The sequence below is a fragment of the Grus americana genome, chromosome 1, assembly GCF_028858705.1.
Source record: "Grus americana isolate bGruAme1 chromosome 1, bGruAme1.mat, whole genome shotgun sequence".
NCBI classification, from domain to species: domain Eukaryota; kingdom Metazoa; phylum Chordata; class Aves; order Gruiformes; family Gruidae; genus Grus; species Grus americana.
In genome coordinates, this window is record NC_072852.1 from 128002956 (window position 1) to 128021679 (window position 18724).

General features: G+C 36.9%; 1 protein-coding gene across 8 annotated transcripts in view; it reads left to right on the plus strand.

Annotated features, from left to right (window-relative positions):
- DMD (dystrophin) overlaps window positions 1-18724 on the plus strand; it is a 1313294-nt gene that overhangs the window by 995370 nt on the left and 299200 nt on the right. For 7 of the 8 annotated variants that reach the window (XM_054840966.1, XM_054843533.1, XM_054803063.1 and 4 more), the window contains one exon: window positions 4616-4733. In XM_054840966.1, coding sequence (XP_054696941.1) covers window positions 4616-4733 — 118 coding nt within the window. Of the gene's footprint in view, window positions 1-4615; window positions 4734-18724 lie in introns of those variants that run through there. The other variant, XM_054846153.1, reaches the window with a different exon arrangement.

Sequence of the window (18724 nt, forward strand, 5' to 3'; positions counted from 1 at the left end):
CCAATAATCTTTCATTTTTCATGGCATTTTAACTCCTTTGTTTTCAGAGACGTTTTTCAACTTAAGAATGTAGAATGGTTACGAAGTAGACCCTGAGCCTTTTTAAAGCAGCATGCATACTGAGGCACAATTCTATCTAATGCTGCAGAACAGCAACCTTAACTCTCATTTATGTGTGTGAAGTTCAGCAATGGGAGATGAAAAATCCTGGCTTTAGTGTGAGAAAAGTGGTTTCTGATATTAAAGAGCAAACACCCATAATCAGCACTAGTAAGTAATTAGTTGAATGTTTGAGAGTCGGTACTGTCCTGGAATTCAGATATTCCGGTTTAATAATGCTAGCCATAAAGTCAGGAAAAAAGGAAAAAAGATTGGATAGATTTTAAAGAATCATATCTATCTTTTATATAAACTACAAGAAGTATGGCTAGAGTGACAAGTATGCAGGCTGTAGCATGCTGTACATTATAAAGCTAGAGAATATTTTAATTCTCAGTCTCAAACCTTGCAGTTCCACCAAGAATTTGTCACACTTCACCTGTTTCAGTTTTTCAGTTTATTTTTTAGCAATTTTTATACAAGTTATTTCAGTTGCTGACTTAAACAATTTGTTCCATATCTCAACCCCCATTTTGTGTAAAGAAATCATAAAAGTTAGGAACCTGAAAATTGGATTTTTCTTTTGAGCAGCTGCTGTCCACAAATGTGGAAAGATTGTTAAAAGTGAATGGCATCACTTTCTAACAAAATGTAGGCAGGTTTGATGACTGAATCTCATATTTCCATTACTGTGCTGTCACCAAGCATTATTATGTTGGCACTCATAGATATATGGAAGAAAAAAAAAAGCGCTCTTTGGGGCTTTAAAGATGTATTTGTACAATCATGGATGGCAATGGTCCTTCTTCATTGTTGACCTACTTATGTTGAATTACATTTATTGTTAAACACAAATTTCTTAATTAAAATGTGGTCTATAATGTTTTGCAAAATACATTATGGTACTTTTTCAGAGCACTAGGTAAATGAGAGTAAAGGGAAATTATATGCACAAGAACACAAGTGTTTATTACAACAACAACAACAAAATCCTTTTAGTGTAGCAGACTCCCTGAGTCATTGTACCTGTGCTTTTGGTGACCTGATGGGGACTAGATAGATCTCTGTTTAATTTATTTTGAAAACCCTTTCATAATAACTTTTATTTCTGTCTTACCCATTTTTACATAGCACATTTGTTTCAGTGTGCTGACATTCCAAATCAGAGGCATCTGGTCTATTGCATCTGCTGTGCCTCCACCAGGGTGCCACTATTAACGAGTTTTTCTTCCCATAGCTGTTGTAACAACATCTATCTAATGGTTTCCACTTAGTTTTCTGTTGAGGATCCAGTTTTACAACATTAAATATTTGGCTGAATTTGTAAAACTTTTTAAAAGTATCTCCATATATGAATTGCTTCTGATTTGGGGCTTGGGTTTTGGTTTTGTTTGTTTATTTTAGATCATTTCAGCTAATACTTTAAAGCTATTCATTTTTTTTCCCCCAGAATCCTATTTAGTGGTCTTTTGATTTGTATTCATCAAAGCATTTCTCTTTCTAGCATAATTATTTGTATTTTTGTTACCCACAAAATCGATTTGTATGATTAGTTTGTCCAGTCACAGCATATTTTTCTGAATTTGATAATATTTAAGTGGAGCTCAAGTGTTGCTGTTTACTTTCATGCTACAGGATCAGAGGAAAGCTCGGGAATGATGTGGCTTAGTAGCTACTTTTATCCAAGTTTCCATCAGGGCTTGTATGTGTAGATGCAATGTAGGTTCCTTGTGGAATGTATATTTACTAAGCTTTTAAGACTGTACCAATTGGTAAAATTGTACCAATAAACATTGTAACAATTTTAATTGATAAAATTTTACTGAATAAAACAGTTTGGGTAAGGTTCTCAGAAACTTTGTGTCTGACATCAAAGAAAAAATTTAGTACTTTAAGGAACATTGTTTTTTCCATATTCTGAGTGCTTACTTCTCTAAGACTAATTAAAAACCCATCTGTTCTATAATTAGATATTATTTTCTCCTGACAGATCCAAGAATCTTCAGAACTGTTCACAGCGTAAGGGTTTCAAGATGTCCTTCTTGACCTTTCAAAAATACACGTTACTACATCAGGCAGCAAGTAATTTTATTCACGTTAAATTGCAGAGGGAAGGATGCCCTCACGGTCCATATAGCGATGAGATTGCTGTGTCCCTAAGGGAACAGCACAGCTACCAAGGCTCACTCTAAAGAGGTACTGCTAGTTTTCCTCACTGTCCAACTCAGGAATTACAGATGGATCTTGTGGGTAAATCACTCTGTAAACACTTAGGCATACATCAGTTCCATTCGCTGAGCAAATCCTTACTGAGCAGTCCTCACCTATTGCTTTGTTTCTTACTAGATATCATATAGCAGAAGCTTTCTTCTCTGGTACAAACATAGCATTTAATGTCTGGTTGGAGACTCAGGCAGGATCAGATAAATCATTCTCCTATTCAGTATATCAAATATAAAAATTATATTTAGGAAACTTTAGGCAACATTTTAGAGTCACTCTTGGCTTAAGACCTTAGAATCACTTAATTTGCTTTTCTTCTTCTAAGCAGTTTCTAGGTATGGGAAGAGAGAAAGGGAAGTATTAATTTTGGAGGCCACACAATTATCTGAGCATGTTGTATGTGTTTTAATGTTCCTTCTGCACAGTCCATTTTGGCAAAATGTATAATGCAGATGTTGTTAGGCTCCAACGGGACTGCTTTTTCTATTATAAAATTCATGTCACTCATTAACTCGTCTTTCTAGAAAATGGCGTTTTGAAGGCACATAGATATCTAGAGGTAGTAACTGCATCAGTAGATTTTATTTCTTTTTCTTGAGTGCTTTCACTAAGGAGAGATGTCTAATGAGAAATTTGTTCTTTGCTTAATTATGCAAGCTGCTGCTTTAACTGCATGTCTCTGTATGCAATCCAATCAGTATACAAGTGAAAAAATACCATCCAAACTTTTGATATGAGTTTGGAAAGCCAGTTATAATAGATTTTCAAGGAACTTCTGATACAGAAGTTAAAGGTAAGAATTTCACAGGGTGTAGCTAGATGTGTATCTTGAAAATTACCTTTTATTTTCTGAAGAATTTGTGACTGAACAAAAATGAAACACTGTGGAATTTTAGCTTGCTTTTGATGATACACGCATTAGTTACTGGAAGTGATATTCTTATGCTCTTTTGTTAATCTCATTGAACAGAAAATGGTATTCAGCCTTTACCTGTCACCTTCAACTTGGTGCAATTATGTAACTTGAATCTCAGGTTGGAGGGCCAAATTTAAGATCAGACTCTGCAGGTCTTTTCCATCAAATACAGTCAGTGAATAACAACTTGTTAAAATAAAGTATGATTATATAGAACAAAAGCATTTAGGCGGGGGGGGGGAGACTTTTAAGATAATAAAATACTCAAGACACATAGTCAACAGCCAGGTGAGCACACTAACTATCCTCCACTGACCTTTGTTGTCAGCTTGACAGCTGACATATTGTACCTACTAGCAGTCTGACAGCATACTGTTCTGGTGACTAAAAATTCTGGGCAGAAAGAAGTCATTTGTTCATAATTTGGTGATAAATCTTGCTACTTCCAACTCCTAAGACTGGGAAATCTAACGAGCATCTTTTCTGAAAGCTATGTGATAGGGACTTGAGACTGCTAGATTTGGTCAATGTCTTCTAAATACGTGCTTGGATGCTTCTTATCTGGGAAACCATTGAACTGATTCCTTGTTTGCTCTTCCCTAACCCTTCAAAATAAGTTAAATTAATATATGCATAAATCTTATATGCCTTACTTTCCTTGAGTTGTCATTTTCATTATATCTAAAGCTATTGTATTTTAGTTTTTATTACCTCCTAAAGACCATGATTCATTATTCAGAAGCCCATCTTTTTCCCTGTGAAACACTCTAGATCCACTTCTTACTTTCTAGTCACATTGTCTGGGCTTTATGTATCTGCTTGACTAACGTATAAGTTATTGTGAGTGCTAATTACTTTTTGCTAGGTAAGGCGTCAGGACAGAAAAAGCAATATTAACCATCTTACACTGGCTTTAAACCAATAGATAGTAATTAAACAGTCTTAAAATATAAAGATATAAACATTATTAATTAGATTTCATGAGTTACTATGAAAATCCTACCTAATCTGCTAAGAATGTAAACCCCTATATCTTTTCTAAAATACACTGTAAAATCTAAGAGAATATAGAAGAATAATATCCTTCTATAGCTTTATAGAGGAAAATAACTTAGCCTTGCATAATTTTATGGGTTGAAAAATGAAGAATGGTTGTCATTTAATATCTAGTTTTATAGGGTCTTTAAAATTATTATTACAAGTTATACTTGATATTTTTCTGTTAATAACACCAATATTTGGAAGGTCTAGACCAAATTCTTCGTATTGTTTGAAACAGCAATCAAGTTGGCACAAAAAAAAGTCCCTATACATGGTCTTCTCAACCGCTCTACATGCTTTTTTCTTTGTTTTATTTTTGTATTTGTGTGCAACTAGGCAATACTACAGGATCTGGAGCAAAGACGTCCCCAACTGGATGAACTAATAACTGCAGCACAAAATCTCAAAAACAAGACAAGCAATCAAGAGGCCAGAACAATAATTACTGACCGAAGTAAGTGGTAATTCTGCTATCATATGATGTTTCAGCAAATATGAAAAATGTTGTAATACCTGATAAGCATAGCGTTTTTCAGACACTTTATGCCATTGCCATGAGAAGGACAGTTCCATCAGGAGACAGTCCTCACACAGATTCTTCCAAATTGCATATAGAAGAAATGTGAGTCAGTGATCATATATTTTAAATTTTTCACAATTTCATATTGCTTGTCTTTATAGTGGAAGCACATTGTAGCAAATATAGAATGTGATCACTATAGATAAAGAAATACAGTTATTCTTAAACAATGAGGAAGAAAGATTTCACAGATTGTAGCCGTAGTCATGTAGGACGCTTTCAATTCCATCCCCCATAGTACAGCTGCAGCCTCTTCTTTCATCTCCCCGCAGCTGATGCGCAACTCTGATGATGTTCTGTATTAGTCTGTATTAGTTCTTCAGTTTGGGTTTCCCTTTCCATAATTCACCAACTAGCTGTGTCTAAGGTGGAAAAAATAGTAGATCAAGTTTTAGAAGTCTGTGGAAGGTGTAGTCTTGTCACCCTTGGGTGCTTGAATGTCCTTATGTCCTTATGTCCTTCACTATAAGATGAAACATACTCTTAAGGTCATGTTATAAAAGCAGTCCTCTGTGGTGGACTGTTATATATCTTCAGTTATTACTTTGAGTATTCAGGACTAAAAACTACAAAAAAACTACCTAGAGGTCTCCTGTGGAGCTTAGAGAAGACCCAGGCCAAATCCTTCGCGTGTGGACGCAGCCAGTTCACTTTAGGTGGGTGCAAACTGTTCTCTGCATCTTGACCTGGTGACCAGGGATTGCTCTTTGAAACTGCTGACTGCGAAGGTGTGTATACAGAGACTAAACTTCTCTGTCTTCATAATTATATATACATACACACACACATATATTACTACTTTCTTTTTATTCCATCAGGTAAATACTTTCCCTAATATGTCAAAATCACAGTGCATGTTTGGACTGCATTGTTGTTAGTAGCACATAGATACTATCTAGACTATATGCTATGTGAAATATCATTGTTTAACTGCTATTCTATGCCTGCCCTTGAAAAATGTTACTGAGAGAGAGAGAGAGAAGCTGTATTTGTTTGATTTCAAGTTTGAGAATAAATGGATAGTGCTTATATACTACATAAGAACCTGTTCCTGTTTGACATGCAAATTAATTTTAGAATCACATACTCAGTTGAACTCGGATGAAGTATATACATATACCTTAACTTTACAGTGCTTATTCAAAGCCAACATATGTAGTACTCCCATCTGTATTTTCTGGTATGTTTTAATTTTTATTTCTGAGACAAGTCTTCTGAAGGTAAGAATTGTAGACTTGACATGAAACACAAGCATAATTCCTATATGGCCTCATGTGAATTGTATGCATGACTAAATTTTGTTCTATTGGAAAACTGCACTTCACTTTAAGTGAAATTGCCTTCTAAGATTAAATGCTGCTTTCTCGTACAGCAAAAAAGGGAAAGCAAGCTATCAGACTGTAAATCATGCAAGAATATGTAGTAACCCAACCATATTGCAGCTTGCATCTGTGGCTAGCAATGTTGTGAATATATTTTATGTGATGATTTCTTGACTGCAAGAGTGCAACTTATGATGCAGTACATACAGGTCATGTCCCTTTCTTTTCCTTCAAGCACATCTTGCTTTAGTACAGCATCTTCTAACATCATCCTGATGTTGCCAATGAAATAATATTACAGTAAACAAAATATTTATTTTCAGAAATATACAGGGTCTGCGTTTCTGCAATGGAGGGGGATAAAGTATCATCAGTGCCATTTTTAATGCAGTCTTCTGAGGCAGCAAACTGGATTCATGAAGGTTTTTTTCATGCTTAGTTTATATTTGTATAATTGTAGGTAGTACTAAACACTATTCAAGAGGTATTTATTACTTTTGAATTTTAAGGAGATTATGGTATTTCTAGGGGGAAAAAAATGCTAGGACTTTACAGTGTGACACATAAGGTTTTTCTGAATATATGCCAAATGTGGCATACTGTCACCTAGGGTACTTCTTTAAAAGAACAATAGTAATTTTTATATTTTTAATTCTATGATTTTTCCCCTCTATGTTGTATGAAGAAGACAGAGATTGCTCTGCTTGGTTTAAATTAGGCCTGCTAAATACCTGTATAGACACGATCCACTTGTTCTCACTGCAGCTACAGTGGGAGTAGCTCACCCCTCCCACCCCTTCACAGTGCTGTGCAGTCCTGAATGTAGGAAGCCTCTCCTTATCCCCAGCACAGCTGGGGTGCTCTCTAACCGTGTGCTCCCCAGCACAGCTCCTCTGAAGCCTGCTGTGCTCCCACCTAGTGCAATTGTTTTGCCTTGCATTCACATACTGAGCCCAGCCTACTGCACCCAGGGTGTTGTCCCCAAGTCCGTCCCCAGGAATCTTGCTCGCAGCCAGAGCTGAACCCTGGAGAACCTGCTCCACTTGCTAAGGCCTCTGCGTTCCCCACGGACCTAGAGAACATCCCCCGCATTGTACCTGGACCTTGCACGAGAGTCCTGCTGCAAGTCTTCCCTGACAACCTCACCCGCAGGCTGTTCCCCATTTCTTCTGGTTTTTACCCTCTTCATGAATACAAATAGGTTACCATGGTTATGTCTTAGCAGTTATGAGTACCGATTCAAATCTATCCAGTTTCAAGACCTGAGCATCAGCGCTGTGCCATTCGTGCTCCTCTGCAGCAGCTGCGTACCACTCTCACATGCAGCCTTCTGTAATGTCGCACTATCAGGTGCGAGTGCGTTGGATCCCATCAGGAAGGAAAGGGAGTGCAGAGCTGCGCTGCGCTGCTCTGTCACGTAGGAGCTGGTAGACTCGACCATAGCTAGTGCACTACCTTTTCCCGGGCTGAAGCACAGGATCTCACACTTTAAGAAGTAAAAAGCTGAGAAGATGAGCTAATTTGTATGAATATGTTGTTCGCTGCCTTTTGTTATTAAGGTGCTGGTGAAAAAAACCCCCAACACAAGGATCTGGCCAATATCACTGAACAGATATATTATAAATACTAAATGAGATTCGTGGATACTGTACAAGATAACTGCATTCTTGGTCATGCATGGGTCAACGTGCCATCAACTGGAATTAAAACACTTAAGTTTATGGCTTCTGTGCTAACATTGGCAACTCTTTAGTCATTCTGCTTGCAGAAATACATGTATTATGCTCATTAAAGTCTATCTTTGAATTATAGTTAGAAACCATTATTGCCTTTTTAAAGTATTTATAAAAACAAACAAGGTAAATATTTCATACAAAATCAAGCAAATCAAAAGACATTTATTAGAGAATCTCTATGAAGAATTGCAAAAAAGTCAACGATCATGAGATTATTTTTGAACAGAATTGCCATAGTATTGCATAGATGTAGTCTTTCTTTAGGAAATAACAACAGAAATTTAAGATGAGCTCATACAATTAAATTATTTCCTTTGAACCTTTTCCCCCACCCTTACTTCATTATCTATGTGAAATTGCAGGAGCTATACTATGTAAAAAGAACTTCGGTCTATAAAGTAAATCTCGTGTTATGTTTATATAATGTTATACTCAAATCTGTGTTTGTTCTTTGTAAATCATAGTATGTTTACAACTTATACATTAAAGAATACATAAGAATAATAATTACATTTAATCTTGAGGAAAATTTGGGAGAAAAAGCAAGATACCTCTCTGCTCTTTTAATACCCTCGATAAAGCATTCTGTTTTAACAGAACCATGTACTCTACAGCAATGTTTTTCTCTACCCAATGCATCACAGCTCCAAAACACTTTGCTTTACTGCTGATGATGTTTCTTTAAATTGAATGAATTTATAAACAACTTTGAATACAATAATTAAACTTTGAAAATTCCTTTTATTTTCCATCGGTTCCTATGTATAGACTACATAAAGCAAGTAACAAGTCAATATAGAAATATACTGAGAGATAATAAAAAAAAATTTACAGTCTTAGCATCAGAAATACCAAAGTAATTACAAAGGCAATGTTAGATCTTGCTAGATCCTGGACACGTAAGAAACTCTAAATACCAGGCCTACCTACTGCTGTGTTCACACACATGCAAATGATAATAGTGAAAAACCTTTCTGTGGTTTTACTTTTCTAGTAATTTACATCCCAATTTTGTAATGTGGTTTCTGGCAGTGTAAGCAATAGAGAGGAGGTATGAAAATTAATATTTATGGAACTCTATGAAGAAATAATCTCTTACTGACCAAAGAATCTCCCTTTCAAGATTTTAAGAAGCCAAAGTAACACACATCTTTCTTCAGCAATTGTGTGAAATGTAGTGAACTCTCAAAATATCAGTTGAGAGGTTAATTAAGTTCTATTACGTTAAATACATGAATAATAGCAATAAATACAAGCATTTCAATGAAGATTATTTTGATCAAGAATTATACATTGGGACCAAATTATTCCTTCTCAAATTTTATTTGGCAGTTTTTAAAACCAAGCTCACAAATGTATGAATAATTTATAGCGGATGTCTTCAGAAGGGTTATTTTGATTTTGTGGTTTGTTTTTGTTTGGGTTTTTTTAAAAAAAAAAAAAGAAAAAAAGGAAAAGCTATCTGTTATAACTGGTTGGTTGGTAGGAGAGCAGCGCTTGAACTAATCTGAAAAGAGTCTGAGTGTCTCTGTGCCACTCCATAAAAATGCCTTTATTGAATAGTTTGCTGTATTTGACAGTTTTATGGCAAAATCATCAACTTGTCATCACTTTCACGACAAAATGTACTGAAACTGCACAGTGAATTACAGCTGTACTGTTGTTCTCGACATCTTAATAAAATAGCCGTCTCCATTGTACTGCCATCCATGTGGTTTTCTCTTAGAGCTATTGAATACAAATTGTTTACCACTTGAAAAAACAAATTCATAAAATCTGGAATTTGTCATCCAGTAGTAAAACTCCTAGTTGTCGCAGATGGAGTGATGCGCTTCACTCCTAAGAGAGAAGCAACAATATGCTTTATTCATATAAGACAGTGAATTAATAAAGTTCAATGGTAAACGCGACAGCGGGTTAACAAGATTCAATGGCAAGGTACACTTGATAATTTACTGCATAGAGGACAGGGTCAGACAAAACTGTCAGGGAGACCCTCCCATTGAGTCATGAGGTTCAGAAAGGACCCCCTTGCTTTCTAAAATCCTTCTGAGAGAGGAGTCTAGGTGCAGCCGGATCCAATCCTAGTCCCAGACTTGATCAATGGTTTATGGCTAAAGGATCGTATATGTGCAATCAATCCTTTATATCACTTAGCTAAGACTTCAAAGTCTAGCATGCTTTTAGTCACTTACTGAGAATGTGTTGTGACAAAGAATCTCTCAACCTCCAGGAGTAACCGTAAGACGTGTCCCTATTCAAGGGGAGATCCTGGTGTGCAGCCCGCTGATGTGCAGGAGAGTTCAAAGGGTTCTTGGGCTGAGTAAGGTGATTGACTCATAGTCATGTTTGCATACTGACTGCACAGGTTAGTTTCTTCCAAACCTGGCTTGAGTCAGACATTGACCAGCACTGTGGTTAGGTGGGCACATTGCTCAAATTAGCCCTTGGCTGTTGTGTCATCATCTAGATAGTTTTGCAATCTCATAAAGATGCAGTTTATTAATCATCCCGATGTACTTCTTTACAGCTGAAACCTTGTTTTTCCTATGAGAACTCTATGCTGTGGAAATGAAGGAAGGGAGAAATCATTTGTTTTTAAAGAAAAGTCCATAACAAGATAAAACCATAGCTCTGAAAGGGATAGCATATTACTGAGAAGAGTACCTCATTTGAAACCTCTTCCTTGGCACAGAGTTGCTGCTACAGGATTTGTAAGAAAGTTATGGGACACATTTTAAGAAGGAGTAAGAAGTTATTTTGAAACACTGGGGAGAATTGCCCTTTAAGAATGGGAAATAACATGCCCCAGAAATGTCTGAGTGATCAGGGAATTACAGTTATATATCACTTCTCAGGCTATGTATACTAGAAGCATATGGCTCAGTGGACAAAAGGCAAGATCTAAACTGTCTACTTCAGGTATTGTAGTGCTCCCAAAAAGGATGCGAGACTACAAGGTGGCCTTCCTCCATTTCTAGTTATATTCTTGAGTAAAAGTGGCACAGATTTTTTGGTAGCCCCAGAGCTGCTAAGTATATTAGGTGATATCAGTGTTGGTGGCTTGCTCAGAGCTCACTTACCTTCTCAAGCTTGGGAAGAGTTAGATAATTACTAAACTTTGTGTTGTGTGGTAATTCAGGTGGAAAGTAGCTAGACTAGGTACTTCTAAATAAGAATGTTCTCCTAAGTTCTACGTTCCTAGAAATCAGCCTGTGTTAGAGAACAGGCACCCTGGATTGCTGTGTTGGATAGAGGCACTTAATTTTGCCCAAATCATAAGTGTTAGTAAAATTTTGTTATCTATCCTCCAAAAAAGCTATAAAAGCAGAATGGTTGACCAGATCTCTCATCAGGAAAATATAACCACAAAGTGAGTTCTCTGCTAATTGTGGGCTTGTGAACAGCAAAGATAAAGTTCAGTGAGGAGTGTAAAGCTGTGCTGCAGGAAGAGACCTTTCAGAAGGAGTCATATGGAGATTTTATTTTTTTTAAAAAAAAGCCTTTAAGTAATTTACACTAGGCCCAGAAAAGGAAAAAAACAAACAAACGAACCAAAAAAAAACCCCCCAAAACCAACAACCCACCCAGAATAAGGAAAGCATGGTTTGGCAGACAGGTGCTTCACACTAACATATTATGCGTTATTGTATGATGTAGTCGTGAAGTTACCTGGTTAAAAGATTTGGCATGTACTATCACTTGGCAGAAGGAGAACATAACTTCCCACTTTAGCCTAGGGAAGGATTTGGTATGGCATTGTGGGAGAGATGGTGTTTCAGCCCGCTTTCTGGGGTTTTTTTAACCTCTGTTGGTCAGAGGTTAGGGACTGACTTAATCAATAGAGGTGGTCAGTCAGAATACAGACAAAAAGATTCTTCTAATTTATAGTGCCAAGAAAATTCAAGCCTATTTAATATTCTGCAGTTTACTCTGCTGTTCTTAAAATGTTTGGAGATTGAGGTGATAGAAGTGATTTTATTAAAAGGGCCATAGCATATGAATCTTCAGCCTCCTCCAACCTCCTCAGTCACCAATTAGGTGAAAGTAGGTGTTGCCCAGAACCATGGGCAGGCATGAAATGACAGAAAGTCTTGTTTACAGGCTGTCAGCAGACAATTCCTTTCCCCAAATGCTACTATCTGCTCCCTTACTATGGTAAGTCCTATCAATAGTGTTCTTAGGGGCATCTTTCCCTTCTTTTCTGCTCGAGGGGAGTCACATTTTAACAGACTGGTTTTATGTAACTACCAGCCTTTGATTTTAAAGTCTTTGTGAAAATCTTTAAGACTCATAGAAATCTGCATGCATATATCAATTTGAAAGAGCTTTCTTTTTTTAGTTTAGCAAGACCAGTGTCTCAGTAGGTTCAGAAAGAAGCAAGTTTATTTGCAAAAGTTTTACAAGCAAAATGTAAAAGGAAGGTAAGGAACTGCCACACAGGGTAAGACTGCAGGTCCTACTCATTTATTCTGTTGTCTCAGAAATTCTTAGTTCCATGTCCTTCTGAAGAGTATTTAAGAATTCAATAGTATGCAAATGTGAAGCAAATTGAGAGTACTTCTCAGGATATAAAGTCTTTCTTTCATATCTTAAACAATTAGAGAAGCATTAACATAATTTTTTGAAACATTTAACTGCCTAAAACTGCCAAAAATTTGCAGTTCTTCAGGAAAGCAAGCACTGAGTTATTTTAGAGTTTTCAACATATTTAAAAGTATCTAATGTGAGACGTCCTATTTACAGTGTTACAACAGAAAAACTGGTTTTAATTACATTGGATTTCAAAATTGGATTCAATCTCATTTTACAAATGTTAATTAACTTTTATATGAAATACTTTAAAATCTGAAAATAATAAATTCTGAAGAGATTTGACTTACATCTTGTCAATGGTAGAAGAATGTTCCATTGACTTGTGTAGTGGCCAGATAATCAGAAAGGATTTTCTTTTTTTCTCTTTGAGTGATACAGGAAAGACTCAGTCAATTTTCTGTATTAAAAGGAGTAGTATTAATAATTTGCCATTAGAAATATTTATACCATTTATACCATGCTTATGGCCCATCTCCATTGCAAGTAAATATTCAAAATGATCAAGCTCCAAAAGTGAAAGAGGGGGAAACAACTGCCTATTATTTATAACTGTATTAGCATTCTATACTTTAAGAACTATTTTTCAAAGTTAAAGACTCTTTCTGTAGGCAATTTAAATTCCCTATCTACTGATGAAATTCCATCACTGTGTTTTTATGAGGTCCATTTGGGCAAGCAATAAAGTTACTGTTGAACCCTAAAATCTATGAGTGTGTAGTTGCTCAAGATCATGGAAATTTTTATTTTGGTTTTTTTAGATAGGAGGTTTCTGTTTCCTGCTAAATGCTAGGACTACTTCACATGTTTGAAGTCTGAAAGTCTCAAAAGTATTGGATCATATGGTTTGAATGCATTCCCTTTTTTCTTTAAGGGAGTGATAAAGCTCCATTTTTAACACAACTATCCCGTTTACCCCAAGAAGCCTAATTATCTTCCTAGTTTTCACTCTCTTTATATAGTTTCAATATTTTTATTTAATAACTTTAATAATTTTATTTTAATTGAAATTTTAAACGTTGAAGTTCCGTTTATGCAAACATCAAAAAATTACTTTTGTTTTTTTTTTAATATTAAATTGCCTGGATTTTAGCTATCTTTTTACTGTTTACTGAGATTTACTTTTTGCGGGAGTTCTCTTTGTGAATGTTGACATTCCAGTGCTGACATTCTTTATTACTGGACTTGATATCACATATCTGATTATATCTTTTGTTCAGAATAGCTGTCAGCTATTGATTGATTAGAAAGTAATTTGGATTTTGCATTTTTAGATTTGGGCAAGATGACAGAATTTAATGAGTGGTTAGCACTTCTGGGAATCATGAGATTTTCATAGATGTTTTATCTGGTAGAAAAGCCCTGAAGTACAGAAGTTGCCAGGAACTGTGCTGTAGTGCATCTGCTGCCATCTGTATCAAAACCATTTAATCGATTTTTCACGGTTACACATACTTGTTGCATTTTTATGTTTGTACGTCTATGTAGTTTATGGGTGATTTAAAAAAGCTATGAAAGCACTGAAAACCTAACATTTCATATTTACAACTATGAAAACCATTTTAAAGATGCAATGTGGCATTATGAAAAGACACCTCTGAGGCTAAAAGCTATCTAGACCCTTGGCTGAGGGGCTTTGCTGGGAATGGCAGGACCTGCCGCGAGTGCCTCCTTCCAAGCGTGCGCCTCCAGCCACGTTCCCAGCACTGTCCCCTTCCACATGTCTCCTCCGTTGTGTCTCTCCAAATGTGCCTCCTCACCCTTCTCCTTGCCTCTCTCCTTTTGTTTTTCCTCACCATCCTCCTGCTGCGCCTGCCTGCTGCCGCCCTGTCTGCAAGGTGCTTGGGCAGAGGCGCCACGTGATTACCCCTTCCTTCAGAAGCCTTGTTGGTGTTTTCACGGCTTTGTACAGGAAGTGTCCCGTTACTCTTCTGGTTGTAATGTTGAGAGATCTGGAAAAAAAAAAAAAATAGACAAATAACAGTGTTTATTTTTAGATGTTAACTCCTTCTCTTAGCCTTGATCTTACCTGCTTCTGAAATACCATTTGAGATATCTCTAAATTCTTAAGTTTAATAAACCCTCAGCTGCTTGCAGCAGCGAAATGGAGCAGTTCTGTGCCTCTGCCTGGCTGCTTTCTGCTCAGAAACACTGGCTGTGCTTCCAGCGCCACACGCCAGAAACATCTCGGAGAGGACCCAGAGAGACACTGCCATCAGCAATGAAGGCGCTATGCTCTGGTGGCTACCCACACAGGGTGACTTTTGTCAGTGAGAAGTCACAGATTGCTTTGAAAGCGATGGAAATGCTTCGTCTTTGGAGACGAAGTGGAGGAACGAGTAATCATGTTTTCATTTAGCTGAAACAGGACCTGGCACCCAAATGCTACTATAAACACTCGGACGAGGGATTAATTTAGTTTCATCTGTAATTTTAATTGGTGAAAGAAGAGGCAAGATAAAGGTAGCAAAAAATTCCAGGATATCAAGAGAAACCCTCATATGCATGATGGAAAGTAGAGAGAGAATGCTTGCAAAGACTGAGGCAGCCTACTGGGAAGGTGGGCTACCACAACAAAGCAAGCAGGTTTTTTTGTTCCTGCCTTGCAAATATATGATTGCATCCAAGGAATACTTGCCATTCTTCATTTTTCTTCCTAGCGGAAGCCCCCTGCCAGACACTGAGAACTGACTTACTCCTTATGCCTAAGGTCATTTGTGTGTTGGCATATGCGTGGTTTTTTTTTTTTTTTTTTTTTTACCTTTAAGGATCAATGAAAATATAGTAAGAGCAAACTTCTTGTATCATCAGAGGTGAGGATTTAATTTCCAGATCTGCTACAGGCTTTCTTTGTAATTCCAGAATTTTTTTTTTAATTGAATATATTCAGTTCTTCACCTAGATAAGGTGGGATAATATACCTTATCTCCCAGCCTTTGTCTGCCATAAGTGTTCAGAAGACAAGTTTTTTTGACTGGTTTTTGAATATGACGAGCTAAGTCTTTGCTGTTTTGGCCAGTGTTTCAAGGTAGTACTGTGTTAGAAATAATAGCTTGCACAGAACGTTGTAAATTTGACTAGAAGCAGACATGTAAACAGTAAAAATATCCATTTTATTTTATTTTTATCCATGATGATACAAACAGAAACATTATGCTAGCTGTGTTGCAACAAATTTGTCAAATGAAAATAAATGGAAATAACAAAGAAGGAATTGTTCAGAAATGGAATTTTCAAAATGTGATCAAATTACTTGTCCACTGGTATTTCATCCAGAATTTGATGGGCAACATTAAATGTCCACAGTTATTTTTAAAACTGTGTCAGAACAGTATATATTCATTTATGCCAGACCATAATTTTGTGTAGTAATTACAGAGCAAACAGGAAACAAAGGTCCTGCTCTGCAGAGATTACAAGCTAAATTTAGATGCCACATAATCAGTGATATCAGGCAAATGCAGATTTTGGTGTAAGTTCTGTCCCATGTCTTTTTCTAAAATGTACGCAATACACAAAGAACATATATTGGAACCTGCAGTTCTCAAGACAATCTAGCTAAGCACCCTGGAATACGTTTGGCCTACGGATTTTACTTTGGCTATCCTCAATATAAATTTATCATGGTTTTAGTTTTGCTTGAGTTGGGAATAAACCAAGAACAAAAAGAGTGTTTTGCACAGCCCCGAAGCTGCTTTGCAAGTCCAACCTGAGTAAATACCGGCTTAGCCTGCATGCAGGAGGTCCTAAGACTTCGGTGGGTGGTTGCACCAGCTGGTGGTTTCATTTTGTTATGTATACCAAATCACCATTATGATGACTTATGAAATACTGCAGATAATTCAAAGAATTTAATTTTATTACTGTTTTCAGGACCATAAGCATATGAAAATGGTGGCTCTCAGGCTTTTCAATCTGTTTTTGGTGGATAGCAATGCTCACGGGGTTGTGTCAGCCTTTATCATGCCAAAAAGGGAGGGGAAATAGCATAAAAATTCTGGAGATTAGCTGCTCATATTTTGTCTTTCTTGTCAGCAGGCCTATTGCATGATAGGTGAGACAGTGACCCATCAGAGAGTGATCTGGATGATTCCTAGCTGAGTAACAGCGAAGGAGAGTAGATGTTGAACAGTCTGATATATGATGAGAAAGTGGTGGTATCTGGGCTTGGTGGAACTTAGAACCTGAAATAGAATATTTAGAAAAGGTTTTATTTAATTATATTTTAATTGGATGGGAACCTTCGTACAGTATCAGACTGATAACATCTTCTGAAGTGTGTAGAAAATAGGTGCAAATGTGGGAGGGAAGACAGAATGGGGTGTAAGACACGCGGAAATGTCAATCTCAAGTAGAAGGAAGAGTCCCGAGGAGTTAACTCCTCTTTGGAAATATTTAGTTCAATATTAATGTAATTTTTCTAAAAGACTGTAGTTGTAAATCTAAAAAAATAAGTTTGGGTTTGTCTTGGCCAGAAATACAGTCTTTAATTTACAGTCTTGTGATAGCTGGTGCTTTTCTGCTCTCAGGAAGATTATTGTAAGAGAAGTAACTATTTTACCCAAATCACCAGTACAATACATAATCTGTTGTGTAAATGTTACTTTCTTTTGAGTCTATAAGCTTCTGTTTATGCTGGAATTTCTAGTCAGCTGTCCCTGAAAAAATATCACGGAGGAAGCTGTACATCTGATATTTCACTACATCATTGAGTTCTGCATCCAGCTGTGGGATTCCCAGTACAAGGCAGACATGGAGCTGTTAAAGTGGGTCCAGAGAAGGGCCATGAGGACTGAAGCACCTCTGCTATGAAGACAGGTTGAGAGAGTTGAGGTTGTTCAGCCTGGAGAAGAGAAGGCTCTGGGGAGATCTTATAGCAGCCTTTCAATATAGAAAGGGGGCTTATAAGAAAGACAGAGAGAGACTTTTTACCAAGGCCTGTAGTGACAAGATAAGGGATAATGGTTTTCAACTGAAAGATGGTAGGTTTAGATTAGCTACTGGGAAGAAATTCTTTACTGTGAGGGTGATGGAGCACTGAAACAGGTCTCCCAGAGAAGCTGTTCCCTGGAAGTGTTTAAGACCAGTTTGGATGGGGCTTTGGGCAATATGGTCTAGTGGAGGGTGTCCCTGCCCATGGCAGGGGGGTTGGAACTAGAGGATGTTTAAGGTCCTTTCCAACCCAAACCATTCTGTGATTATGAAATTGGTAATTTGTAAGTAAAACAAATGCATACAGTTTTCTATTTCTGATGTGAAATAACAAATTTATTAAGTTAACTCAGTTCAGATACAAAATGCCCAAAATTTATGCTTAAAGTTTAATAAAGAAATATTTTTAAAAAGAAACACTTTTACTTCTTTGCTTTGAAATCAATTCTTGCTCATTTAGAAGTTTTCTTTGCTTTGAAAGGTAAAAATAAAAGGCAAATCTATGATGTTTTGATTTGGCCTGCTGTTTTTTCCTGATGCACACGTGGCTTTTTTTGGCTAAGATAAGCTCAGTATTGTTGCCAGCACCTCTCTTTCTGTGACTGTTGTGTAGGTGAGTGGCTGGAGCTCGAGTTGTCTCCCAGGTGACCTCTGGGGAGAGGCGCATGCTGCGGAGGTGCAGCAGTTGAATCACTGTGCAGATTTGGCATCGTCGGAAGCGGCACAGCAAAAGATTCGTGATAGTCTGTGCTCATAATTCTCAGTCATGGAATACCGTACAGAGCAAATGTAGCCCAGCAGACGGTCTCAGAGTTAAGACCAACAAATGGGAGCCACTGTGTTGCTTACTGACCATTGCGAAAAACATGCTAGTTTACCCTTGGTCATGCAACTTAATAAGTATTACAGTGGTAATTTGGGATTTGGACCTTCAGAGTTATAGAAAACAAAAGCTTAGCTTTTAGATTATGTTTTTCTGACAGCTCATATAATATTTAATGTCAGTAACAGACGGAAGAGATTTGCTGTTTATCCATTGTAAAATGAAGCAAAGCCAGTTGCAGTCTTTGAATTTTGGATTTATGGCTTTGGTGGGAAGTGGAGTTTCTTCTGAGGATATTATTTTGCTTCTTGAAAAAGAAAATAGAAATATAAAGAATATACAAAACTTTGCCTCAGTAACATGGACCCTGACATTCACGCTTTGGCAGAATTCCCAAGTCCATTTTAATTTTCTAGGTATTTTGGTACTCTAAGATCTCCCACAGTCTTACCCATACAG